The sequence below is a fragment of the Calidris pugnax genome, unplaced genomic scaffold (genome assembly GCF_001431845.1).
Source record: "Calidris pugnax isolate Ruff unplaced genomic scaffold, ASM143184v1 scaffold153, whole genome shotgun sequence".
In the NCBI taxonomy this organism is placed as follows: domain Eukaryota; kingdom Metazoa; phylum Chordata; class Aves; order Charadriiformes; family Scolopacidae; genus Calidris; species Calidris pugnax.
The window spans coordinates 1,126,407-1,154,266 of NW_015090999.1; the positions used below are offsets into that span (position 1 = coordinate 1,126,407).

At 39.1% G+C, this 27,860-nt stretch overlaps 1 protein-coding gene across 5 annotated transcripts in view; it reads right to left on the reverse strand.

The window, feature by feature from the left end:
- The window catches only part of GPC5 (glypican 5), a 730,043-nt gene that overhangs the window by 116,589 nt on the left and 585,594 nt on the right, over positions 1–27,860 (reverse strand). The window contains exon 8 of one of the 5 annotated variants that reach the window (XM_014955525.1): positions 17,747–17,778. The exons of the other annotated variants lie outside the window; for them this stretch is intronic. Coding sequence (XP_014811011.1) covers positions 17,777–17,778 — 2 coding nt within the window. The 3' untranslated portion in view covers positions 17,747–17,776. Of the gene's footprint in view, positions 1–17,746; positions 17,779–27,860 lie in introns of those variants that run through there. 5 annotated transcript variants of the gene reach the window in all.

Sequence of the window (27,860 nt, forward strand, 5' to 3'; positions counted from 1 at the left end):
AAAAAAAAAAAAAAAAAAAAAAGATTTCATATCGTCGCCCAGCACTGCATTGTCAGCACTCTACAAAAATCCTGTGGGAGTAAAAAGTGGAAACCTGAGAAGTACATTGAGAGGGAAAAAAAAGCTGCACTTCCTCCTTAATCCTTTTCACTTGCTGGTCTATGCGTAAGCCTCCACATTTCATTCTATGTATAAATGACTCAGAAATGCAGTGGCCTCGTAAGAAATCCTTTTGGAACTTTTTGGACTTTGCTTAAAGTATGTGAAGCCCCACAGGACGGTAAACCCAGGCTTTAAAGAAAAATAGGCTGGAAGGAGTCTTTCTCCTGCCTTCAGTGAGAGCTAGCACGAGCTGCAGTCAACTGGCACGTGGTAGACTCTATGACAGATTGTATCTGTCACTTGTGTGCTGCCAGCTTGCACTGACGTTAACCAGCCTGCAAGGTGAGAAGGTGGGAGGGGACAGGGGGAAGAAGAACATACCCATGTCTGTCATCTTATTCAGCTTCTTCTGTCTGTACTTGTAGGCCATTCTATACTCTGGTATTGAGAACACTTGTATAAATATATGGTTATTTCATCTGTAAGACTGCAAGATGTTGAGAGGATTTTAAAGAAAGAACAGAGCTCCCGCAGACAGCAGGGATGTAAAATACCACTAAATTATCTTTCAGAAATCTAGCTCCACAACCCAAACTAAAGTGGACTTTTCCAGGTTTCAGTCTGTCGTGAAGCCAATAGCAGCATAATAACTTCATTGAGAGCATGGGCTAAAGTGCAAGAGACTGCAAACTTCCTCTTGTCATACAGGAAGGGAGTACTACTCTTTCCGTAGAAAACCTACATTTTTTCTGAGTAATGTAAACTGGAAGACATTAAATTCCTTATAGAACAAACAGAATTTTAAAACTCCTGGCAAACTTAGATAAATAGGCAACTTGGGTAAAGAACAAGATTTTCCCCTCTACACAGCGAGTTTATATCTTAAAAAAAATAAACAGCTTTTAAACCATAGTTGTTTCATGGTAGAACTACTTCCCTACTGCTATGTTTGCATACTGTTTTAACTTTAATAGATGTATCTCTGTTATGCAAACAACCAAACACCCCCATACATCTCCACTGAAAGTGTAAATAGCACACTAGTGTTTTTCTTTCCTGCTGTTGAATATTGCTTTTCATTAGAACAGCCTGGACTGTTCTAAAAACTCTCTCTTAACACATATACATGCATCATTCTTTGACAGTCGTGCTGGAGCAAGTGTTTAAAACATCATCAAGGAAGGAGGTGAACCAGCCTGCAACCCTGAGGTCATGTTAATGGAGACAGTGTGCTTTGCTGGTTCCACTGCCATTGTCATAAACACATGGTGTTTTCCATGGCTAAACATGCAAGTGCTTAGATACTACTCAAAACCTCATTACTTTTATTTATTGGTATTAAAGAAGTCAAAGAAAAATTACTCCTGTCTTGTTTACTGCCATCTCTGACTATGCTTGTTTACTTTAGCTGCTAAAATGCTCATGGCAGGAAGCTATCGCTGCATTTCTTTCTAGGGCAGTACACGCTATAAGTTTGGATTGACTCTGCTATGCATTATAACTCATGTGGAAAGTATGCATTAAAAACTTCCCCAGGCTGAAAAAAATCAGTATTATCTTGAACAAATAGGACTGCTGAGCTTTCTCCAAAAATTATTAGTAATACATGTTCGGATTACCTAAGACTAAATTTTCATTAACCTCTTCATGGAATCACAGAGTTAAAAAAGAGTTGAGGTTGAAAGGGGATGTCTGGAGGTCATCTGGACCAAGCCCTGCTGCACCACAAGGGCTACCCAGAGACGATTGCCCAGGACCATGTCCAGATGGCTTTTGAATACCTCCAAAGATGGAGACTCCACAACCTGCCCGAGCCAGTCTTTGGCCACACTCACAATCATAAAGTGTTTCCTGATATTCAGAAAGAATCTCCTGTGTTTCTGTTTTGCACCCATTGCCTGTGGTCCTGTCAGCAGGCACCACTGAAAAGTGCCTGTCTCTGTCCTTTTTGCACCCTCTCTTCAGGTTTTTATTTACCTTGATGACATTTCTCCTGAGTCTTCTCTTCTCCAGGCTGAATAATCCCAGCTCTCACAACCTTTCCTCATATGTGACATTCTCCTTCTCCTTAATCACCTTTGTGATTCAGGCCCTTCGCTGGACTCTCTCTAGTATGTCCATACCTGTCTTTTACTGGGGAGCCCATAACTGGACACAAGACTCATGTGTGGCCTTCCCAGTGCTGAGTAGAGGGGAAGGATCATCTTGTGGGACCTGCTGGCAACACTCCTCATGATGAAGCCCACAATACCATAAACCTACTCATTGTTGAACTTCACGAGGTTCCTGTCTGCCCATTTCTCCAGCCTGTCAAGGTCCTTCTGGCTGGTGGCACGACCCTCTGGCATCATTCACTCCTCCCAGTTTGGTGTCATCAGCAAACTTGCCCCGTCATCTGGATTATCCTTAATATCCTCATATAGAACATGTTATGTATTTGAAAAGCACTATCATGGGATTACTGTAAATATTGTCACTATTGCATTATTGTCTGGAAACATAAAGATCCACTGAAACATATGTGCCATATGAAAACTTCAGTAGGTTTTGAGTATGTCATCGTATTTAGAATATTAAAATTATTACAAAAATGTAGTCACAGAATCACAGAATCTTCTAGATTGGAAGGGACCTTATAGATCATTTTATCCAACCGTAAACCTAATTTTGACAAAAAATAAACACCCACACAACAAATAAAAAGCAACACCATCACTAAACCATATCTCCCAGCACTACATCAACCTGTCTCTTGAACACCCCCAGGGATGGTGCCTCAACCACCTCCCTGGGCAGCCCATTCCAATGTCTGATAACCCTTTTGGTGAAAAATTTTTTCCTAATATCCAACCTGAACCACCCCTGACATAACTTGAGGCCGTTTCCTCTGGTCCTGTCGCCTGTGACTTGGGAGAAGAGACCAGCCTCCACCTCTCTACAGCCTCCTTTCAGGTAGTTGTAAAGAGCGATAAGTTCTATAATATATGAATTAAAAAGAAATTGAATAAATCACTTGAAGATTAACAAACAAACAAAGGTGTCAACCAAAATTACAGAGCAGGTAGATGTTCTGTAATCTGCTATTGGTCTCAGGTTTTACAGAAAAAAATAAAAATGTAGAAGAGGACCGAATACTATGACCTATCCTTTCTAGAGTGGATTCTATTAAGCAAAGAATAAAGTGTCTGTTCACACCCTCTTAATGGATTTAAACCATTGGATCAATAGTAAAGGATAAAACTAAACCACTTAAGAAGGTATTGCATTAATAAAATCCCTTGCACCTGTCTCTGTAAAAGAGGATAAACAGAGCAGAGTTTCAGGGGGTGATTAAGAGAGCATCAGGTTGTAGTGAAAAGCTTAAAGGGGACAAATTAGTCTGCTGTACATGGAGATAAGGCAAAGGGCTGCAAGGCTGAGCTACACATTACAAGCTTTTACAGGCAGATTAAAAGGTTTTGGGTTTTTTTAAAGATGCCATGGGGATATCATACGACAAAATACCTTGAGGCTGTTTATATAACTAATAAAAAAGATGGTAAACTGCTGTGCTGGAGCTACCCTTAGGGCTGCTTGTTGGTCTTATTTATTGCAGCCAGAATTATACTTGATTCATAGCTGTTCTTGTATTCATTCTGTAGAATGCCTGCTGGGACACGTGGGGAAAAATGCGAAGATTCAGTATGATTTTATTGCATTTTAATAATAAAATGTACTAGTTGTAATACTTTTATGAGCTTGTTAGTTTATAAATATGATCCTCCCTTTCTCAAGCCTCAGTCACTGAATCCCTTATGTTCATGCCCTTCACATTCTTATTCATTATCTCAGACGTCAGCTGTCTTCAGAGTTTCACAGAGCTCTGGGAAAGGAGGACCTTATATCACCTAGCCTCACTGCTTGGAGTTTGGTATCCACACCATTTCACACCTGTACTGCCGTGACTGACTAACTTTCTGCCATTATAATGAGCAAGTATTGCAGCAGATCTGGCTGACTATGTCTATCATCAAAGGTTATTATGTGAACTACAGATTAAGAGGTCTTTGGGAGTATTTAAAGATGGTTATAAAAGACAGTCAGGAAGAGAAATAAATGGACAGTTTTTACTGTGGATGGAGGCCACCAGTGAAGTTCTGTAAGAGTTTGTGCTGGGTCCCATATCATTCAACATTTTCATAAATGAACTAGAAAAAAGGGTGAATATGACCTAAAAAAGAGGTGAAAAGCAAAGTGAAAATATTGCTGATGATACTAAACTATGTGAAGTAGCAAAGACCAGGGCCAACTATGAAGGTTCCACCAAAGAATCTTATGGGATTATGGAAGAAAATAGCAGCGTAGGTAAATATAAACCAATGTTCATGGCAAAGAATCATCTTCCACTCTTGGTTCTGAGTCAGCCACTATCAATCAGAGGAAAGATTAGAAGTTATAACAGAGAAAAACATGAAGATATTAGGTGAACCTCGGTAACGATAACTACTGAGTTATTAGAAATGGAACACAGAATAAAAGCTTTCATTATAAAGCTATATAAATTATTTTGCTTACTCTGTGTAACAGAGTAAGCAAACAGGATAACAAACGGATATAGAAGAACTGGATAAGGTTAAGAGAAGGGCAACAAAGAATATCAAAACTATGAAACAGTGTCTGTACAAGGAATAAATAAGTATTCTGGGACTCTTCTGCTTGAAAAAGAAATGACTGAGGGGGAAATGATAGAGCATGTAGAGAACTCAATCTATTGTTCTCTGCCCCTTGACAGTAAAGGAACTAGTAGGCATCAAATGAAGCTGTCAGCTGTCAGGTTCAAAACACAGTTACTGTGCATCACCTTCACACAGAGTGTTGTGGATGACAAAAATGTAAATGAGCTCATGGGAAGACTAGACAAATTCATGTCAGAATAACCCATACAAACCATTTCTGCCTCAGGTGATCTTGGAGGCTAGATGAAGTATTACCATATGCTATTGTGTTTTTTCTCTGGACACTTACTTTTAGTTGCTGTTGGAAACGAGCTCGTGTGCTAACTTAACCTTTGGTTAATCTTGTTTGATGTCCCAACACCAATTGCCCCAGTGATGCCAAAATCTACAAAATCTAACAAGACAACTACCAACAAAGAATTAAGATGATGAAGGCATTTATAGGAAAAAAAAATCCTATCAAATTCATCTTTTCTCTCCCTTCTGGTCTTTGGTGAAATCTTTCACCCAAGGTTACAATCAAATCACATTGCTGTCGTCTAATGTAGGTAATTACTATCAGCCAGCCAAGTTTTGCAATCAACTATATTGTGCTTAGGAATTTGGGAGATTAATAATAACATAGTATCCAGAGGACAAAGAAATAAAATATCTTCCAACTTCAGCTGTAGGTGACATGGGAGAGTACAATCAGAAAAATGACTCAGTGGCAAGCAGCAGGCATGAGGTTCATCCTGCCCTAATACTGAAAGTGCGGATGTTTAGGTGAGCTATACTTGTCTAAACTACCATTATAGTCAGCAGAGATTCAATCAATACCTCCATGAGGAGTAAGTGAATGATTCAACCAATGGAAGTTTTCTTCAGATACATAAGCAGAAGTATCTCATGCCATTGAAATGCCCAAAAGCATTTGTTCAGAGATGACAGGTACTTACTAGACCTACAACGGAACTTTATTCTTCTGGACTCACATCTGGGGGCCTGATAGCATATATGAAAGCCTCTCAAACGGTCAAGTAGCTAAATCATGTCCTGTGTATTTCCCTAAGGATGAGGTGATCAGTTTCTACACTCCATCAAATATAGTGATTATATTTTTATTGAATAGAATAGAACAGAACAGAACAGAACAGAATAGTTTCAGTTGGAAGGGACCTACAACAACCACCTAGTCCAAATGCCTGATCAATCTAGGTCTGAGCCCTGAGGAACACTGCTGGTGACCAGTCAGCAGCCAGATGTAGCCCCATTCACTACAACCCTTTGAGCGCTGCTCTTCGGCCAGCTCTGCACATAGCAGTTATAGTATTAGTAGCGTGTAAATGTTTGCAAATAAATGTTAATATAAACAAACCTAAAACCTATAGAATCATAGAATAGACCTTAAAGATCATTGAGTTACAATCCCCCTGCACTGGGCAGGGAGACCTCCCACTAGACCAGGTTGCTCAAAGCCCCATCCAGCCTGGTCTTGAACACTTCCAGGGATGGGGCATCCACAACCTCTCTGGGCAACCTGTTCCAGTGCTTTACCACCATCACAGTAAAGAATCTCTCTAGTATCTAATCTGAATTTCCCCTCTTTCTGTTTAAAACCATTACCCTCATCTTATTGCTCCACTCCCTGACAAAGAGTCCCTCCCCATCTCTCCTGTAGGCCCCCTTCACGTACTGAAAGGCCGCTATAAGGTCTCCCCGGAGCCTTCTCTTCTCCAAGCTAGCCAACCCCAGCTCTCCCAGTCTGTCTTCATAGGAGAGGTGCTCCATCCCTCTGATCATTTTTGTGGCCCTCTGCTGGACCCTTTCCAACAGGTCCACGTCCTTCCTGTGGAGGGCGCTAAACATCTGCAGTGCACTTACGGTTGACACAAAATTCCACTGTGATTGCATAAAATGTATTTTCATATTTTGAAATTCATTGCTAATACTTTAAATTTATTTAGAATCTATGTGTAATGAAAATGGCATTTTCTGACAACAAAGGAAGGAGAATCGTAGTGGTTGCTGGCTTGTTAGAATAAAACATAACACATTCAAAATGAAATAAAGAGAGATATAAAAGCCATCTCATAATTCAGTAAGGCATTTATAATGAAATATGCACCTTTTAAATAAAGAGAATGTATTAGAGTAGTTAATATGTTAAAATTATTCCTTTCTGTAAATCTGTTATGTTATGCATGTTTATAAATGTATTAACATTTCATAAGTCATTGACAGACAATCCTTTAAGACACTTTGAGAAATGTATTTCTGATTTAAGTCTATTATCTTCTGCAGTTAAAGTAAGATTGTTTCTTGTATAACATTTTAAAAGGGCACATTACTTGGAACTAATACTCCCTATTTTAAAAATCTATTAAATATAAACTTAGAGCACCCTTTTGAATTATTTAAAACAAAGAAGACAATGCAGTTCCAATTTGAAAACAAATAATTTTTCTGTCATAATTTTCATTATATGAATCAAATTTTCCACTTCTGAAAGATACATAGAATGATGATAAATTTCGAGATTCTGATCTCAAGATACTTGGGAATATCTCCTTCTGATTCCTTATAAAAATGCAGAATGTTTGCAGTGTTCTTTATTTGGACACACTATCTTCCCTTGCCAAAGTAATAAACCCACAATATTTGTAAAGTTGCCTTGAGAAACTTGGAAATTGACATAGAAATCTGGAATATGTCACATTTTATTAGGTGACTTTGCTGAATATACCCCCAAGTTCCTGTCTCTTTTTATGGTACATTATAATTTATGGCTTTTACACTTCACTATAGACATTGTATATTAGTAGGACTGGAGAAGTGTTTTGTGGATTACAGTGGATGCAGAATTTCAGGAGCTGGTAACTATGCAAATGCTTCAGGAATAAATTACTATGATATGGTTGCCTGCCATGGGAGATAGACTTTTGTTCTGAGCAAGCCCTTGAAGTGTTGAAATGCTGTTTGTGAGGCTCCACTTAGAAGGTTCTGCAGGCAAAGAGGCTTTCCTGCCAGAGCGGCTGCTTGCCTCTCACCGACATAAGCATCTCAAAATTGAGACCAAGGAACTTGCAAGAGCATAGGGAAAAACAACCATTATGCATTAAGCTACCAGAAGGTAGCACACTTAATGTTTGTTGCTTGTAAGATACAATATTACCTAGTGAGCTGCTTTTTCCTGTTATTTTCTGTCTTCTACTTTCTGCCTAGGGTCCTTTTCATCCTTGTTTCTGCGACTGTGAGGTAAAGGCCACAATAAGGGAAAGAAGACAGAAGGAATGGAAGGGAGGTTTATTTAGGTTGTTGCTGTTTTTCAGAATAGCAGTCAGAGATTTATCAAATAAAAAAAAAAAAAGTTGGGGGGAACATTGCAGCCAACATGGCAGAAAAAAGGAATATCACACAAATGTAAAATGTATTTTTTTCACAGTTCTGGTACTTTCAGCCTTATTCCTTGTTAAACCATCACAACCTAGACCCGGTATGTTACTGGGTTTATATATTTAAGTCATTTTTAATAGTATGATTACTCATAAGATGTGCACCCTTTGTGTTCTGCAGTTTTAGTTTCCTTTAATAATTTGAATCTCTGATCTTGTTCTCCATATATTCAGTCAAAATTATGTCTTCCTGATTTCCTCCTTCCTACTTTAAAGGCAACTGAAGAAAATGTAGGGGCTTCATAGCTTTCCTTTTGCCCTCTGAAAGGAGGGACTGACACTAGTATTTATCTTCTGTAGTATATCAAATATCAGGGAAGCAACTTTCCTTTCAGCCACCCCTCAGCAAAGGATTGAAAATTAAATGGCAGCAAAGGGATACCCACAAATTTTATTACCAGCTTCACCAGTACAATATTTGCATGAGGACTTCGCATTTATTTTCAGTATGACAGCAATTTGGGAAAATAATTCCATACTTTTGTATCTCTTTAGACATCTTGGACTGGCTATGTATCTATGAGTTAGGAATAAGCGGGGTTTTATTTACATTGCTCTTTCCAACAGGAAGATGTAATAAATGCAAAAATGCACATTTATTCTAGCTAGGTTCATAGCTACTTGAATGCTAGAAAAAGAAGGTAATTAATGTCTTTTTGTAGGGTCTTAATTATGGTATAATTTCATGCTGAGCTCCTATAGCATCAGGGACTGATGTGACCACATTACAACCCTTTTATGATATCTGTGTGGTGGAAGGTGGTAGAAAAAAAAGATCAGCTACTTCTTTTATTTCAGGTGGTTCTTTTTTAAGGGAAGGAAGCATATGAAAAGTTCAGATTGACTGAGCTCCTCTTTAATGCAGATGATCTGGAAGTCTTAGAAGCATATGTAAGGTGTTTAGCTCTAAGGATTGTATATACCATGAGTACAAAAGGAGAAGCTAAGAAAACAGTGAAGGGTGGGATTCATCTCATCCACCCTCAAAATATATGTTATAGACTTATTATGTCATTGACATCTACATACAAATTAATTGTTTTGGTTCAATTTATAATCAATGAAAGAAACACTTCTGATCACAGTTCATACCATGCTAAAATAATAAAGTCTCTTGAAATCTCAGGCTAGATGACGCGAGTCCCATTGAACCAGTCTCATTAAAAATTTTTGTGGTCAACATGTCTAGTTTAAGAGGAAGACAAGTGAATGTGGAGAATAAGTAAGTAAAACAGTAAATATGATAAGAAAATAATCTAAATTACTCTCAGTAGCATTGCCTACATGTTTTGCCTCAGCATGGGTGGAACCATGCAAGCTGGCTTGGGCAAAACCTGTTAGGGAGCTGGCAAGCAGTTAAATTATATGGACAATCACTGAACAGTGCTTGAGCCTGTTCATAGGCCCTGATTCATATACTAGTACAAATATAGCTAAAGTTTTCTCCAGAGTAGAGCTAAACTACATAGCATGCCCAAATACATTGGCAAAGCACGATATTTGGAAGTTAGGACACTGAAAGGATCTACTGATACCTCCTTTCTTTGAATGCAACAAACTGCATGCGATAATGGAGTAATCTGTGCCCTATATCCAGGGTTTGGATGAATCCCCAAAACTCATACAAAATTCTTTTCATAATGTGCCATGACTTGAGTTTTCATAGTATGCTATGGAGAATGAGAGTTTAAAAGATCTCCATACATTTTCTATTACAGATTAATTTTTCCTGATTATCTGAGGTACAGACCAGTGTGATCATAGACTAACATCGGGGAAAAACACAACAGCAACATACAGATCAATTCAGCCTGGTCCTGTCTACCATCTCCCAGGTAGATTTACCAGGGATAACAACCTGGGGAAATGTTATATTGTCCTGATTCAGTGAAGAAGACTGTACAGAACTTCACAGACTGGCTCAAGTCCATGTTAGAGAGAAAAAAGATAGTTTTTAATTTCATGATGCATATATGCCAAGGGCTCCTTTTTGGCTGTTAGACCCATTTCATTGTTAGAGAAGTGGCCTTTCCTTTTAGGAGCAGACTCAGGCTAAATCCAGATATTTAAATAACATGGTCTTAACACATTCTCTTGAATGCCTCTGATACAAAGATATTTCATTCCATTTCATTGACCTTATTTTGCAACTTACTTTCCTTACTTATGCACTCTCATTAAAAAGAAACCAGATATGTATTTGGAAAATGTTAATGACTGAATGATATTTCTATTTGCTCAATTCTGAAAAGTAGATAAGGAAGAAATAGTGCTAGAGATAATTACCAAATTTCAATATTTATAGAAACCAGGCACTTGTGTAGATAATAAGACAATTCTCAATGTGCTTTGATGATGATGAAGTGCCAGTTTTCTGTAAATATTGAAATAAGGTAATTATCACTTGAACTATTCATTATTTATCTGGTTTCAAATCACAATGAATACAGTCAAATTGCCATTTTTTCATTGGAATGTGAAGCTAAAAATAGATATTATATTAACTTTCTATGTACTTTCTTTTTGGAAGTAGCTTGAAAAGTATTTTACAAATGTAATGAGAGAGAAACTCTACATACACAAGCAAGGACAAATTTCTCAATTTATTCTTGATGTTAAGACAGCAGGCTTCCTATAAAATGAAATATCCTCCCTGATATCTCTGATTCTGCAAACACTGACATCCAAAGATAAATCTATTTGCCATTTATGTGCATAATTCTAGGTAAACAAGAGCAGAGGACATGTCCTGAGACACTGAGTTCTTCTGTACTTTACATGGCTGTGCAATTACATTAGTCAACCTGAAAAGCATGTAGACTCTTCTTAAAACCAACTGCCTTTGTTGCCTCTGTTAATTTGATGAGAAGGTTGTTTCAAAACCTGTTTGTTCAGAAAGGAATCTTCTAATTTACCCTTAAAGTTAATCCTGAGTAGCTGATAAACCTTCGTTATTGTGCAAGTATTTCTAAACACATATGCAGATATTCGCAAGAAAAAGTCTTGGCTTACACTGTGCAAGGACTATATATTTATGCTGTTCTTTATATGGTTTTAAACATAAAAATACTTAAATTTGGTATACTTTTCATAGACACTAAGACATGACAGCACTCTCTAAATGTATTTATTTTCAGGATTTCCGATTATGTGTCCTGTGACACACAGAACTGCTTGCAAAAGAAATCTGATAATAATTTGAAAATACAGGGACAAGAGAAACATTGAAATGCAAATTAGCACACCAAACAAAAAATTCACTTATGATAAAGTGATGCCTACAAAACATTAAGCTTTTTTGTATTTTAGTGTCTGAGTGTACTGCACTCAGAATTACATTCTATTCATTTAAGGCCATACAGAACACATATTTCTTTATGACCAGATCCATCAATGTATTTTGCCCAAAGACTTGAGGAAAACAAATGTCACACCCTGTCTTAAGAAAGGCAAGAAGGAGGACTCAGGGAACTATGGACTGGTCAGCCTCACCTTGATGGAAGTGATGGAACAGCTAATCCTAGAAACCATTTCCAGGTACATTAAGAACAAGACTATCATTAGGAGTAGTCAGCATGGATTTACCGAGCGGAAGTCATGCTTGACCAACTTAATAAACTTGTATGATAAAGTGACTGACCTGATAGATGAGGGGTGACCAGCGGATACTGTCTACCAGGACTTCAGTTAGGCTTTTGACACTGTCTTCCATAAGATCCTTTTAAAGAAACTGTTCAAGTATGGGCTGGATGAACAGGCTGTGAGATAGATTGAAAACTGGCTTAGTGGCTGGGCCCAGAGGGTGTTGATTGGCACTGCAAAGGCCAGGTGGACACCAGTTACTGGTGGTGTACACAAGGGTGAATAATGGGTCCAATCCTGTTTAACATCTTCGTTAATGATCTGGATGAGGGGAAAAAGTGTACCCTCAGTGAGTCTGGTGATGCCACCAAACTGGGAGGAGTGGCTGATATGCCAGAGGGCTGTGCTGCCAGCAATGTGGACCTTGGCAGGCTGGAGAAATAGGATGACAGGAACCTCATGTTCAAGAAGAACAACTGAGAAGTTCTGCACTTGGGGAGGAACAACCCTGGGCCCCATTACAGGCTGGGGGCCAACAAACTGGAAAGCAACCTATCAGAAGAGGACATGAGAGTCCTGCTGGACACCCAGTTGGACATGAGCTAGTGATGTACCCTTGTGGTGGAGAAGGCTAACAGTATCCTGGGCTGCATCAGGAGGACTGTTGCCAGCAGGTCTCATCAGATAATCCTTCCTCTCTACTCAGCACTGGTGAGGCCACACATGGAGTCCTGTGTCCAGTTCTGGGCTCCCCAGTACAAGAGAGACTTGGACATCCTAGAGAGAGTCCAGCGAAGGGTCATGAAGATGATGATGAAGAGACTGGAGCGTGTATCCTGTGAAGAAAGACTGAGAGATTGGGGACTATTTAGGCTGTGGAATAGAAGGCACAGGGGGGGATCTTATTAATGTTTTTAGTGGTGCCCAGTGACAGGACCAGAGACAACAGCCACAAACAGAAACAGGAGGTTCCGTCTGAACATCACAAAGCACTTTTTGACTGTAAGGGTGACTGAGAACTGACACAAGTTGCCTTGAGAGGTTGTGGAATCCTTCCTTAGAGATACTCAGAAGCTGTCTGGACATGGTGGCCCTGCTTGAGCAAGAGGGTTGATTCAGATGACTTCCAGAGGTTCTTTCCAACCTCAACCATTCTGTGATTCTGTTTCTGTGTTTTTTAGGCAAGCAAGTGGAACAGTCTTCTGTGATACCAGATACAATGACAAAAGAAAAGATCATCTAATATCTCTCCCTCTTTGAGAATCAAATATATTTCATCTTTTAAAAAAAATGTGATCACAATCTCTTACAATATGATTATTCAGAGCTAAATTTGCAGCAAGAGGAGGGAGCAGCTGAAGTCTGGATGTCTAGGAGCACTTCCTCAGGAAGGCATTTAGCTGTCATGGAGCCTGGAGCCCTCGGAGGGCTGCCTCTTCAGGGGCTGTGCATCAGCAGACTTTGTGAACTTTCCTGCACTCAACAGTGTTCCCTTTTCCTCAACCATATGGTACTCCTCCTCTGCTTCTCAGGCACATCAGTGTGGGGTTCTTATCTTGTTATCAGTGGGTCACTTGGAAACACTGTGCAGATTGGATGTGGCTAGATGAGGACTGAGCATTGAACAGCCTTGATCTAGCATTTTATCAAAGCAGAGATGAGTTACTGTGAATCCAATATGCATAAAGATGGCATGAAATGAAAATATTTTCCCTTGTTGTTTTCCATGAAAGCAACAAAGCTTTACAAGAGAATCTTTCAGAAACAGAGAAAGACCAAATTGCCAGACAAAGTCTTTCCAAACAGTAAGGTATTTCACTGAAGAACACTTAAAATGAAATAAAATATGCCTACAAGCTCAGGGTCATATGCTTGATTTCTTTTTGAAGATAAACTGTGTTTCTGTGTAAATTAACAAACTGGGGACACTGTTACTGACTTCTCTGAAATTCTTTTCCTTTCTGGCTAAACAGGGTAACAGTTTTGATGGCAGAGGTGGGATTTATGCATCTAAACACAGGCAGCTAATCTCACAGTACCCAACCATCTGTCTAAAGCTGGCAGATAATCACACAGGTCTTTTGGCAGGGCCACAGTCTGCTGACACTGCAGCTAGAGACCTAGCCCACAGGCTCTAAAAAGATGAATGAATTTAAGCAACTACATCTAAATGAGATAGACATCATCTGCCACTGACAGCTATGACTGGAGAGAGTCATAGTTCTGCAGCTAGGTGCTAGATTGAGGTGGATGGGGGGATTCCTGGAGCCAGGGAAACCCAGGGAAGAGCAGAGAGCCCCACTAGGAGCTGGCAGCTCTTGCAAGTGAGGCTGACATGGCTTGGGCATTGCTGGAAGCAACTGCAGGATATTTAAATAGCCCCATGAAGCTCAAGTGACCAAGAGTGTCGTTCTCTTTAACATCTTTGTCAATGATCTGGACAAGGGGAATGAGTGCACCCTCAGTAAGTTTGCAGATGACATCAAGTCAGGTGGAAGTGTCATAGAATGTCAACCTGCTTGAAGGTAGAAAGGCATTGCAGAGGGGTCTGGACAGGCTGGCTGGATAGGCCAAGGCCAGTGGTATGAGGTTCAACAAGGCCAAGTGTTGGGTCGTGCCCTTGGGTCACAACAACCCCATGCAGCGATATGAGCTTGGGGAAGAGTGGCTGGAAAGCTGCCTGGAAGAGAAGGACCTAGCGATGTTGGTTGACAGCCGCCTGAATATGAGTCAGCAGTGTGCCCAGGTAGCCAAGGCAAGGAGGCCAACAGCGTCCTGGCATCTATCGAGAATGGTGTGGCCAGCAGGACTAGGGAAGTGATAGTCCCTCTGTACTTGGCACTGGTGAGGCCACACCTTGAATATCGTGTTCATGTTTGAGTCCTTCATTGCAGGAAAGACACTGATGTGCTGGAGTGTGTCCAGAGAAGGGTAGCAAAGCTGGTGACAAGTCCGGAGAACAAGTCTTATGAGGACTTGCTGAGGGAGAGGGCAATATTTAGTGTGGAGAGAAGGAGGCTGAGGGGAGACCTTACCGCTGTCTTCAACTACCTGAAAGGAAGTGTAGACGACAATAAGGTCACTTCTCTCAAGTCACAGGCAATAGGACAAGAAGAAATGGCCCCAAGTTGCACCGAGGAAGTTTAGATTTGATATTAGGAAAAATTTTTACACTGAAAGTGTTATTAAACATTGGAACAGGCTGCTCAGGGAAGGGGTGGAATCGTCATCCCTGGAAGTATTTAAAAGACAGGTGGAAGTAGTACTTAGTGATATGGTTTAGTGACGGTTTTTGTCTGTGTTAGATTGATGGTTGGACTCAATGAGTTATTATATGCAGGCAGTGGCAGGTTTCTTGAGAAAAAAACAGCAAAACACCAAGAAACAAAATACAAGAATACATTACCATATCTTCAGCACATAGAAAACTGAGAGTTTCAAGCTTGTTATCCTAAGTATTACTATTTTATTTTATTTCAACAATAATTACCAGATTTTTAGGAAATACTAAAAAGTAAAAATGACTATTTAGTTAAGCAGTCTGTGCAAAATTACATCTGCAAAATAATTTCTGCTTTGTTTCTCTGGTCCTACACACTAAAATTTTTCTAAGAATATATGTCTTCTGCATAGATTTTCCATTCACACTTTGTACCTGTATGTGCCATGGCTCATAGGCACTCTATTTGTTGGTGTGCATAAGTGTATGCTTATATTTATAATTGCATGGGGAGAAAAAAAGTATTAATACATGTATATATGGGCGCAGGATGCATGACAATGCTGCAAGGATGTGTACCTCAAATCCAGAAACAAAGAACACATAAGGAGAGTGACTCAATATGGACGAAAATACGAGTGTAGTCATGTAACAGTCAATTGCTTATCGTTATTAACTCTGCCATGCTACAAATAAGAAGTAATTCTTACCCCTGTTTAAATAGTTAAAATCCTGGTTCCACATGGCCTGCCTGCAGCTGGGATTTCTGCCAGGCCCTGCTTACTTCAGACAAGGATCTGAACTGTTCATAGTATATTTGTAGCACTATTGTTTGCTCCAGTATGTGTATTATTAAAGCACACATAAAGCATACCATGTGTCCAGCAGAATCAGAATCATTATTTTAACAGCATGTTAGTTTTTAAGTATAGCATGACAAATTGCAGTTTTTGGATAGGTATAAATAACTGTATTAAAGCAGATAGATAGCACTGTGTCTTGCTCTTCCCAGTGCTTCTTTCATTGTTATTAAAACAAAATTTTATTTCATAATACCTCTGCAGTTATTTTAACTCTTATCAAGTCTTACCTGCTTTTCTAACTCAGAAAATCCAAATCTTAAGAGTCTGTAGAATAGTACAATACTGGGATTTGAGAGTTAGCATAACAGTGATCAGAAATGATGACGACTTTTTTTTACAGAGTATCCCCAAGACACATATTATTTAGACGAATCCAAGCTGCTAACTTTACACCATTGCCATTTGCCAGATGCATACTTGACCTTTTGGGTTTGTACATGTGTATATGCTACATTCAAAAAATATGAATTTTCTAAACATGTACTAGAGGCAAAAGTAACTGGCAATGTTTCTCGAGGCTCAATCATGGGCACCAGAGAAATTTTCTGACTCAGTTCCATCCTTTCTACATTAACAAATCCAGATTCCACTGTACATATTGTCCTAAGTGAAAGGACCCATCTCTCTCCTCTGTTTCTAGATGAGGAACCCAACAGCGTAAGGTAGGTTCAATGTGCACCATATGATGGAGCTGACTGAGCATGCAGTCTTGCTACAGGCAGACTTCAGAAGAGATATGAATATGACTTGTAAATTAAATTGCTTTAAAAGAGTGGTTTTGTCTCTATAGTGACACCTATCTCAGAAAATTAAAGCAGAAGTAGCTATAGATAATCAAATCTTAAATCAATTTTTTCTGCATCTAATGTATTGCAACAGAAATGTAGGTATATCCTATATTTTTAATATAAGACAAATGATACCTATTGATTTGTCAAGGTTAATTTTTAATCATGTTTCTTTTTTAAGACAGCATATAGGAAGGAATCTGAAATTTTCTCATCTCTCACTTCACTGAATACAAGTGAAGTTGAATAGCTTGTGCCTTAGCCTCATATTTTTTCTGACTAATAGCTTACTGAATCAACAGGAATGCATACATCTTTACTGAGAATTAAAAAATTTGTTCCCACTGAATCAGGTGATCTATTCTCCACATCCTTCCCTTTAGCCTATACATACTGTGACAGTTAGAGGTCACACTACCTAGTTATCCATTCAGACCATGCTGTCCAAATAAGGAGTATAATACCTACAAAAGGGAGTATAATTATTTCTGAAGTAGTTACACACATTTTCCAGGACTGTTGTAACCAAAGCTCAAGTTGACTTTTAAAACTTGTTAGTAAAAGCAGAAAGGTAATTTGTGGATTCTTACAGGTAAAGAGACATAGCTAATGACCAAAAAAATGCAGCTGTTGAGAAAGCTAGAGAACGAAATTGTGAAAAGAATAAACTAAGTAATGTAAGGCAGAAATGAATGGTATGGTAAAGAATTCAGGAGCATAAACATTTCTACTGTTAATATTTTAAAATGAAAACAGTAGAGTTCTGTGTGACTTGACAGATCTCATTTTATTATGAGGTGAAAGGCAGCCAAAATCTGGTTTGGAAAGTTACATACATGGCCAAGAGGTTGCAAGCAAAGCATTTCCCTTGGAAAATGCGTGTACATGAAAAAGGATCAATAGAGATCTATAGCTCGTTTTCTGAGCTGATACTTGCTGTAGTCTGCTTGGCACCTCCTGTAAAATTCAAATTGTGAATAAAATTAATCCAAGAGTGGGTTCAGTTGCCTAAGAATAGGTTTTGAGTGCCATTTTAGATGCCCTGGGGTATCCACATGGTTTCCAGCTGTGTCTCTGGAAGGACATAAAAGGAAAGTTCATAGTCACCACAGGGGAACATTAAAATGAAAATTGCTTATTTTCAAGCTTATATAGCATTATTTAATGTTTAAAAAAGAAACCAAATACCAGGATCTTCTCAAATACACACAGACATCTATCATCCTTAAATCATGTGGAGCATGTTCTATTTCTATACATCTTACTTGGATTCATATAAAATGCTGGAATCATCACGCCCAAATTCAAAACCATGCCTAGGAACTCAGACCTCTCCTATTCAGAATTGTCCTAGGCATCATAGCTGCAGTGACAAGGTAGTATACAGGGTATTTGAAACATGGTATAAAAAATTAACTGCTTCCTTGAACTTTAGCCTGTTAGCTGCGACAGATGAATTAGTCAAAAGTGTAAATATGGCTCTGCTATAATATCCCCTGTGGTAAAACAGGATTATAAAACCAACCTATCTCATCTGACTGTTACTGCAAAGTTAAATTAATTTAAGTTTGTTAATATCATAATATTTTTTACATGTATTATTTACATAAGTCTTGAGGCTACTTCAGAGAGGTGGAAAAATATCTGTGAATGCTGTTACTTACAGTCAATGGAGAAAGACAGACACTTCTGGAGATTCAGAATAGAAACCTATTGTAAAAGTTCTGAACTATTTCTTCTTTAATTAAAGACAGAGCTTGGGTAATTAGCTGCTTGAGGTTAGCCCTGGCCTCTTTAGTCATGTCTGTACTTACACATAAAAGATGAAGGAAGAACCTCAAGCAGGGATTACCCCTATTGACTCTGTCGAAGTTCCTGGCTTAGTCTTGGCCCTTTGGGACAATGCTCAGGCACAGTTCAAGGGAAACCACTTCAGTCTTCCAGCACCATTATAGCAGGCTTTGCACCTTCAGCTAATCCAGCTTGTCTCATACCATATCGAGGACATCCTCCACATGCTTACTTCAGCTTCATGCTGTGATGAGCTACAAGACAGGTTTCATACTCCCTTAGAAATGACAACTCATACAAAAGATATTTATCATTCTTCAGGGTCAGAGGAGGTCCAGGGCTAGATGCTGTAAAGGGAGAACACAGCAAGTCTGTTTTCCCTCTGACTTCAAGGCCAGAAAAAACCTCCTGGGCCTTATCTGTTAGCAGTATGCTCAAATGCTGTTGATTCTCTCCTTTAGCTTCCAGTCTGTTCTATTCTTAACAAAGGAGAACTTTTTGTATCATGCTTGTGTCTGCCCTGCTTATAATGCAAATTAAAACACTCATGCTGCACTGATTTCAGACCTTCTGAAGGTGTTTGTAGGGCCATGCCCAAAAATCCTGCTGTCAATTCTTCCTAAGTAATTCAGTTGAAGCTACCTTCACCCGAAGGTTTAATTTGGTCCGTAAACTATTTCAGGTATGAACATGCATATTCATAATACCTCAGGTTTCTGTTTTGAGAATAAACATAGGTGTATCCATTAAAAATCAGTAACAGAAATAGTACAATTTATCAAGACAATTTTTAAAAGCTCAACATTCACTTCTTTCCCACCCCCACACTCCCTTTTATACTATCTTTTTTCATGTTATCATATTTATTGCTGTAAAATACAGAACCTTTCTTGAAGTTTCATATATTTACCATCACAATGGATCTATCAGGAGACAACATCAACACCCTTCCTTATGGATTTTTATGAAAGCATAAACATACTACACTGGAAAGATTTGAGACACACATTGCACCCTGTAATTCTTCCAACACCCGCTCAATTCCCTTAGTTTCCTCTGAAATCTTTTCTTCACAGCTTGAACGTATATCATTATTGGTAATCCTGTTAAACTGAGTATACTTCATGCATGTTGAACTCTTCAGTCTCCCCTTTCCATCTGGGATTTCTTAATCTGGATTTACCTGAAACTCATTTTCAGTTTGTAGTTTAAGAGAATGTTTTATCTCTAACATCCTTCACTTAATATCAAACATTATTTTTCTCCTTGATTTTTTTTTTTCAAAAAAAACTTTGAACAAAAAGAAATTTATTTTTTTTTAAACTGGAAGGCATTGTGTTTACTAAATTTCAAAGACAGAATTTTAAGTGCTTTATGCAAACACAGGCCTGTTTCAATGGCAAAGCCTTATTTCCCACAAGCTCCTTATAGAGTGAAATCATGTTTACCTTTATTGGAGATAAAAGTGAAGATTGGATGAAGAATAGTCACTTTTCTTTTTGATCAAAAATCAGATGAGATATATCATTTCCTCTTTTGAATTTTTGTGCATTTTGAAGTATTGGAGTTGTTGCTATGTTCCTTTATTGTCACAATGGTGCAGTTTTACAAAACTTTACAGTTAGCAGAGATCCAACTGCTCGTTTGTTTTGCAAGCCTTTCTGATAAGAAAATGGTTCTGCAGGATAAGTAACAGCGGGAACTGTATTTTTACTATTTGTGAAATTCCATTGCCTTGCCAGAACAGATTGAACTTCAAAGTCTGTCTAAAAACACCATACGTAGTTTATTTGTTTGGAAGATACAAAAATAAAAGTCAGAGCTGGGGTTGCTACAATGGTATTTCAAATAAACTATTGTGACAGCCAAGTGTTTGTCAAGGGCTGAATAAGCTTTTCATCAGCCAAACTATTTCTCTGTTCCTGAAGTTAGTAATTGATTGCTAACTTAACTGCTTTATTGCTGCTCAAACTGTCATACTCTATCCAGAGCACAGAAAAAAAAGAATTCATATTTATGGATCTATTCCATCTTCTTATTTTCTTTAATAAGCAGTGTTTTTAATGGTTGTCTAATCATAAATTCTAGTCAGACTTTCTTAATTGGTTTTTGACCTACATACTATTATGGGCCTGATTAACAATTCCCTAATCAAAGTTGCAAAACATTCTTCTTTGTGTTCAATAATTTAGAGATCCATGTGGGAGATGTATTGTTGCTTTTAGTCTCAATGTGAATTTAATTCATTCTATGCATGTAGTCTTGAGATTCACTTGAGCAAAAATAATTACAAATTCCAAAAAAACCCCTTAATACATCCAAGCGTACAATGAGTCTGTATACTATATTTGCTAATTAGCAAATTGGCATATTTGTTCTACCAGAGGCCCCTAAGACCAAGCCTTATCATGATTAGTTTTAACCATGTGGCTGGAGAATGTTTGGGCGATCAAGTTGTAACAGGCAGGTTCAGGAACAGCATTCCCATTCACGAAGGAGACACGGAAGATGACATATAGCCTCCTCTGCCATCCTCCTTCCCTAGTGCCAGGAGAACAGGAGCAAAATGTGGAACTGGCCACAAAATCCTGAAGCATTGTGATTAAAGCTTTTTAAGGCCAAAGGTCTGCCTAAGCCAAATTGGCCTGTAAATCACATCATTTCTGTAGCCTCCAGAAAACAAGAGTGATATGTGCTGCTTAAAGGCCACTCAGACTTCTCCCAGAGGAACAAATGCCCTTTCAGAGAGGCGATAGCTTATAGTACAGGTGGGGAGCAAGCCTGGAAAGCAAATCATTGGTCTTTCAGGCTTCAGTGACTTATGCCTTATTGTGTACTTCTCAGTCATCCTAAAGCTCTTCCTAAATTAGGGACTCTATCATGGCAAGAACCTCCAGCACTCTTCCTTTCCCCTTAATCCCCTTAATTTTCCACAGAAAATTACTGGCTTGGTTTCAGAAGTATTTTAAATTTAGGGAATTATTTCAGATTACATCTCAGTTGTGTTGTAGTTCATGCACTGTTCAATATAAACACAGGCAAGTATTTTATATTTTTTTATATATATATATATATATATATGATCGCTGTCTTATTACATGCTTCTAGTGATTCATTCAAACAGCTGGACAAGGACTTTCACAACATCCTGGGAAAAAAAACCCAGCACTGTAGCTCAAACTGCCTGTAAGTACACTCGCAAATAAAGAATTTGGAGGAAAACATAGTACTGCAGACAAAGCTTTCCTAAAAAGATGCACGCACAAGGTTAAAAGCAAGGTATTTCAACTAATATGATGATGACCCTAGTTACCTGTTTGGCGAGATAAAATTGTACTCAAACCTTAGAATTACTTAATGAGCACCTTAAGACTGAAGATGAGGGAACGTGCTCATTTGTTGATAAACCTGTGACATTCTCACAGTCAGGGAATTTTATGTATCAGAGCAGAAATTTTAAGGAATAGAAAATCCGCCTTACATGCATATTCAGCCTGATGCTTTGCAAGGCAGTTTTTCCTCAGGGAACTATGTTGAAATCCATTATAAATATTCAGATTCTGAGATGTCTGCAGATAAATTAATACAATCCAATAGGTAATTCCTTTTTTCGCATGAATCAGACAAACTATTTTCATCACTAAGATGACACAAAAGTATTTCTAAAATATATGACTCCTGAATAGTGTGTGAGCAGCAACACAAAGTGATTGAAGTTCTTTTAAAGAGTTACTAGTGCAGAACATGAAAGTGGAAGAGTTTTTGTGTCCTACATAGTTTTATAGTCTTAATTTTCTTTAAAGTTTAAAAGTGTACTGAGTTTCTTCTCGTTGTGTACTTTTGTACACAAATGTACACATCTACTCTTATGAAAATGCATTTAGTCCTTACCATTATTTCCCTACACTGTGACTGAAGTAAACTTTGTCACATTTTTAACAAAACTCAAACTCACATCTTGGATGACTACAGGGATTCTAATGCTATTTATAGAATCAACAGGGATACACAATAAATATGATATGAAATTCAAAGTCAATCTTAAACTCAGCAGAAAGATTACACTAATAAAATTTAGATGCTATCAGATAGGCATTATCAACACAAAGGTTATGCAGATGTTGTTTGAATGTTTATATTAAAATCCCCAAACTGCATGCAAATGATAGAAACTGTTGGAGAAAACAAGTGAAAAACCCAGCATGAAATGTACTTTTATGTCAAGGTTATAAAAGCTACCCATTTATGTACAATGTTTGCTATGTATCTGCAATAAATTATATGCCATATAATTTAATCTAAAACACACATTATAATTTCTGAAGCTAATGAAGGATCTGGGAAAAAAAACACTTCAGAGAGCACACACAAAATTGCCAAGAAATCACTAGGGGTCCTAAACTACAGAAGAAAGTGAACTGTAATTGCTTAAAATCTTTATCTAAATGTTTATTCAAGATAAATGATGAAGATGACTAGCTCAAAGAACTTTCCTGCCTATTGGGTTTAAGGACAGTTTTAGATGGCAACAGTGCAGGGTACGATCACTTTGGAATAGCAACTGTAATAATATGTTCTATTCCATTACATACTGAGAAAACACTCCAATATATGTTAAGTTTCAGTTAATGTTTTGCATGCAAATGCTATTGAGCTCTTCACAGTACAACCTTTCAGAGAAGAAAGTTTTAAAATGTTCACACTATATAAAGATGAAATGGAATTAAAAATATTCATTGAAGAGAAAGATGAGCATTTGAATTGAAAACCATGAAATGTGACTTCATGAGATTAAATGTTAAATATTTTTTGGGGAAAAAAAAGCATACTCCAAAACCACAGAAAAAAAGTACTTTTGTTCTTATAATTATGCTAAAATAACCAACTGCTCCCATTTCCTTATGTATTCTTCCATAAGCACCTAAATGACAAAACATTTAAAATTTTGAAGGAGGAGTCCCTGCTGCTTAGAATGAACACAATAAGTAGAGAACATTTATTCTCTACTATTATTATTATTCTCTATTATTCTTCCTCAGTACTCTAAATTTCCTATGAGTAGTGTAGCAAAGCGATGGTAAATTTGTACAGACATAATAGGTTGTCATCTATTCCTGACCCTGTTTTTGAAGTGTGTTGCTGTCTTTACAGATGGAGAGATGATATAAGGAAAAAGATAAGGTAAGTATAACATAACACATATGATCTTATCTTTAGGCACATTGGCCAGTTTCAGTCATCACAACATTATCTTTTTGAAGACAGATAGTATCAATATTGATCAATTTTGAAATTATAGAGATATTTTACTGGGTTCACCAAAAGCTCTATGTCTAATATTATACCCCTGTTTTCCCCTGACAAAGGGTGGACTTTGCAGGCTAATGGCAACCTTGGTACCATCTACATCATAAATGATTCAACTTCCTTTAAAGCTTAGAGATGATTCTACGCCTGACCAGTTAGAGAAGTCAGCACCACAGCTGAAATGGCAGCTGAGAATACATCTCTGATAACAGCCAGTGCTGCTTAACACCCTTGTTTGAGACTGCAAGATGGCATCCTAAGTTGCCAACTCCATCTGCTTCCAGAGCGTGGGCCATTTTATGATGGAAGTGTGCCTAGATCATGGATCATAGAATGGTTTGGGCTGGAAGGAACATTAAAGATCACCTAGTTTGGACCCCCCAGCCATTGGCAGAGACATCTTTCACTAGATGAAGTTACTTAAAGCCCCATCCAACCTGGCCTTGAACACTTCCAATGACACTATATCCACTTGTTCCAGTGTCCCACCATCCTCATCATAAAGAATGTCTTCCTTAAATCCAATCTAAATCTACCCTCTTTCAGTTTAAAGCCATTACGCCGTGTTCTATCAGTGTACTTTGTGACAGAGTCCCTCCCCATCTTTCCTGTAGTCCTGATTTATGCACTGGAAGGCTGCTTTAAGGTCTTCCCAGAGCCTTCTGTTCTCCAGGCTGAACAACCCTAGATCTCTCAGCCTGTCCTCATAGGGCAGATGTTCCAACCCCCTATCATCTTTGTGGTCCTCCTCTGGACCTGCTTGAGCAGGTCTGTTTTATGCTGGGGCCCCCAGAAATGAACACAATACTCTGCGGGGTGTCACAAGAGCAGAGTAGAGGGAGAGAATCACCTCCCTGGCCTGCTTTTGATGCAGCCACTCTTTTTTTGCTACAGCCAGGATACGATTTTCTTGCTGGGCTGCAACCACGTATTGCTGGCTCATGTTCAGTTTTTAATCTATCAGCACCCCCAGGTCCTTCTCTGCAGGGCTGCTCTCAACCCATTTATTACCCACCCTGTACTTGTGCTTGGGATTGCCCTGGCCCATGTACAGGAACTTTGCACTTGGCCTTGGTTGAACTTTATAAGGTTTGCACATAGCCACTTCTCTAGCCTGTCAAGGCCCCTATGGATGGCATATTAAAGATCACCTAGTTTGGACCCCCCAGCCATTGGCAGAGACATCTTTCACTAGATGAAGTTACTTAAAGCCCCATCCAACCTGGCCTTGAACACTTCCAATGACACTATATCCACTTGTTCCAGTGTCCCACCATCCTCATCATAAAGAATGTCTTCCTTAAATCCAATCTAAATCTACCCTCTTTCAGTTTAAAGCCATTACGCCGTGTTCTATCAGTGTACTTTGTGACAGAGTCCCTCCCCATCTTTCCTGTAGTCCTGATTTATGCACTGGAAGGCTGCTTTAAGGTCTTCCCAGAGCCTTCTGTTCTCCAGGCTGAACAACCCTAGATCTCTCAGCCTGTCCTCATAGGGCAGATGTTCCAACCCCCTATCATCTTTGTGGTCCTCCTCTGGACCTGCTTGAGCAGGTCTGTTTTATGCTGGGGCCCCCAGAAATGAACACAATACTCTGCGGGGTGTCACAAGAGCAGAGTAGAGGGAGAGAATCACCTCCCTGGCCTGCTTTTGATGCAGCCACTCTTTTTTTGCTACAGCCAGGATACGATTTTCTTGCTGGGCTGCAACCACGTATTGCTGGCTCATGTTCAGTTTTTAATCTATCAGTACCCCCAGGTCCTTCTCTGCAGGGCTGCTCTCAACCCATTTATTACCCACCCTGTACTTGTGCTTGGGATTGCCCTGGCCCATGTACAGGAACTTTGCACTTGGCCTTGGTTGAACTTTATAAGGTTTGCACATAGCCACTTCTCTAGCCTGTCAAGGCCCCTATGGATGGCATCCATTTCCTCTAGAATATAACCACACCACTTAGTTTGGTGTCATCTGCAAACATACTGAGACACTATATCCACTTGTTCCAGTGTCCCACCATCCTCATCATAAAGAATGTCTTCCTTAAATCCAATCTAAATCTACCCTCTTTCAGTTTAAAGCCATTACGCCGTGTTCTATCAGTGTACTTTGTGACAGAGTCCCTCCCCATCTTTCCTGTAGTCCTGATTTATGCACTGGAAGGCTGCTTTAAGGTCTTCCCAGAGCCTTCTGTTCTCCAGGCTGAACAACCCTAGATCTCTCAGCCTGTCCTCATAGGGCAGATGTTCCAACCCCCTATCATCTTTGTGGTCCTCCTCTGGACCTGCTTGAGCAGGTCTGTTTTATGCTGGGGCCCCCAGAAATGAACACAATACTCTGCGGGGTGTCACAAGAGCAGAGTAGAGGGAGAGAATCACCTCCCTGGCCTGCTTTTGATGCAGCCACTCTTTTTTTGCTACAGCCAGGATACGATTTTCTTGCTGGGCTGCAACCACGTATTGCTGGCTCATGTTCAGTTTTTAATCTATCAGCACCCCCAGGTCCTTCTCTGCAGGGCTGCTCTCAACCCATTTATTACCCACCCTGTACTTGTGCTTGGGATTGCCCTGGCCCATGTACAGGAACTTTGCACTTGGCCTTGGTTGAACTTTATAAGGTTTGCACATAGCCACTTCTCTAGCCTGTCAAGGCCCCTATGGATGGCATCCATTTCCTCTAGAATATAACCACACCACTTAGTTTGGTGTCATCTGCAAACATACTGAGAGTGCACTCAGTCCCACTGTCCTCGTGCTCGACAAAGTTGTTAAATAATACTGGTACCAGTACAGACCCTGTTCTATCAGTGTACTTTGTGACAGAGTCCCTCCCCATCTTTCCTGTAGTCCTGATTTATGCACTGGAAGGCTGCTTTAAGGTCTTCCCAGAGCCTTCTGTTCTCCAGGCTGAACAACCCTAGATCTCTCAGCCTGTCCTCATAGGGCAGATGTTCCAACCCCCTATCATCTTTGTGGTCCTCCTCTGGACCTGCTTGAGCAGGTCTGTTTTATGCTGGGGCCCCCAGAAATGAACACAATACTCTGCGGGGTGTCACAAGAGCAGAGTAGAGGGAGAGAATCACCTCCCTGGCCTGCTTTTGATGCAGCCACTCTTTTTTTGCTACAGCCAGGATACGATTTTCTTGCTGGGCTGCAACCACGTATTGCTGGCTCATGTTCAGTTTTTAATCTATCAGCACCCCCAGGTCCTTCTCTGCAGGGCTGCTCTCAACCCATTTATTACCCACCCTGTACTTGTGCTTGGGATTGCCCTGGCCCATGTACAGGAACTTTGCACTTGGCCTTGGTTGAACTTTATAAGGTTTGCACATAGCCACTTCTCTAGCCTGTCAAGGCCCCTATGGATGGCATCCATTTCCTCTAGAATATAACCACACCACTTAGTTTGGTGTCATCTGCAAACATACTGAGAGTGCACTCAGTCCCACTGTCCTCGTGCTCGACAAAGTTGTTAAATAATACTGGTACCAGTACAGACCCTTGAGGGACACTACTCCTGACTTCTTTCCATCATATGATAAAAAACACATGGTAGAACTTGTGTGTTTGCATCAAGACACTTCCTTCTTAAATTAAAAAAAAAATAAAATTCATAACTGCTGGGATTTGCAATAACTATGAAGTCTATTATTGTGATAAAACTTTTACCTTTCTCACCTTTTTTCAGAGAGGAACCAACCTTAACTCTTTCCTTTCTATTCATCTTCAGGCATTCAAAACCTGTTCTGAAGATTTTCTTTTAAAAAAAAACATTAACTGAGGTTTATTCTAAAGGGAAGAAATCTAGGTTTAAGAATGCTGGATATAAAAGTTCATTTAATATTTATCTTAAAACCTGGGTGACTGGTCTCTGGAAATCAGAATTTGAATAGGAGTAACATTGAAGTGTATTAAAACTACTGCTTGGGAAGTGTGAATTTTTAAATGTTTTGCTGTTGTGTTGTTCCTAGAATCAATAACTGGACTTTCATCTCACAAAAACTGAAGGAAACAAAATATTTACTGCCCAGTCTGGCTATGCCACTTTTGCCCTGGTGCTGT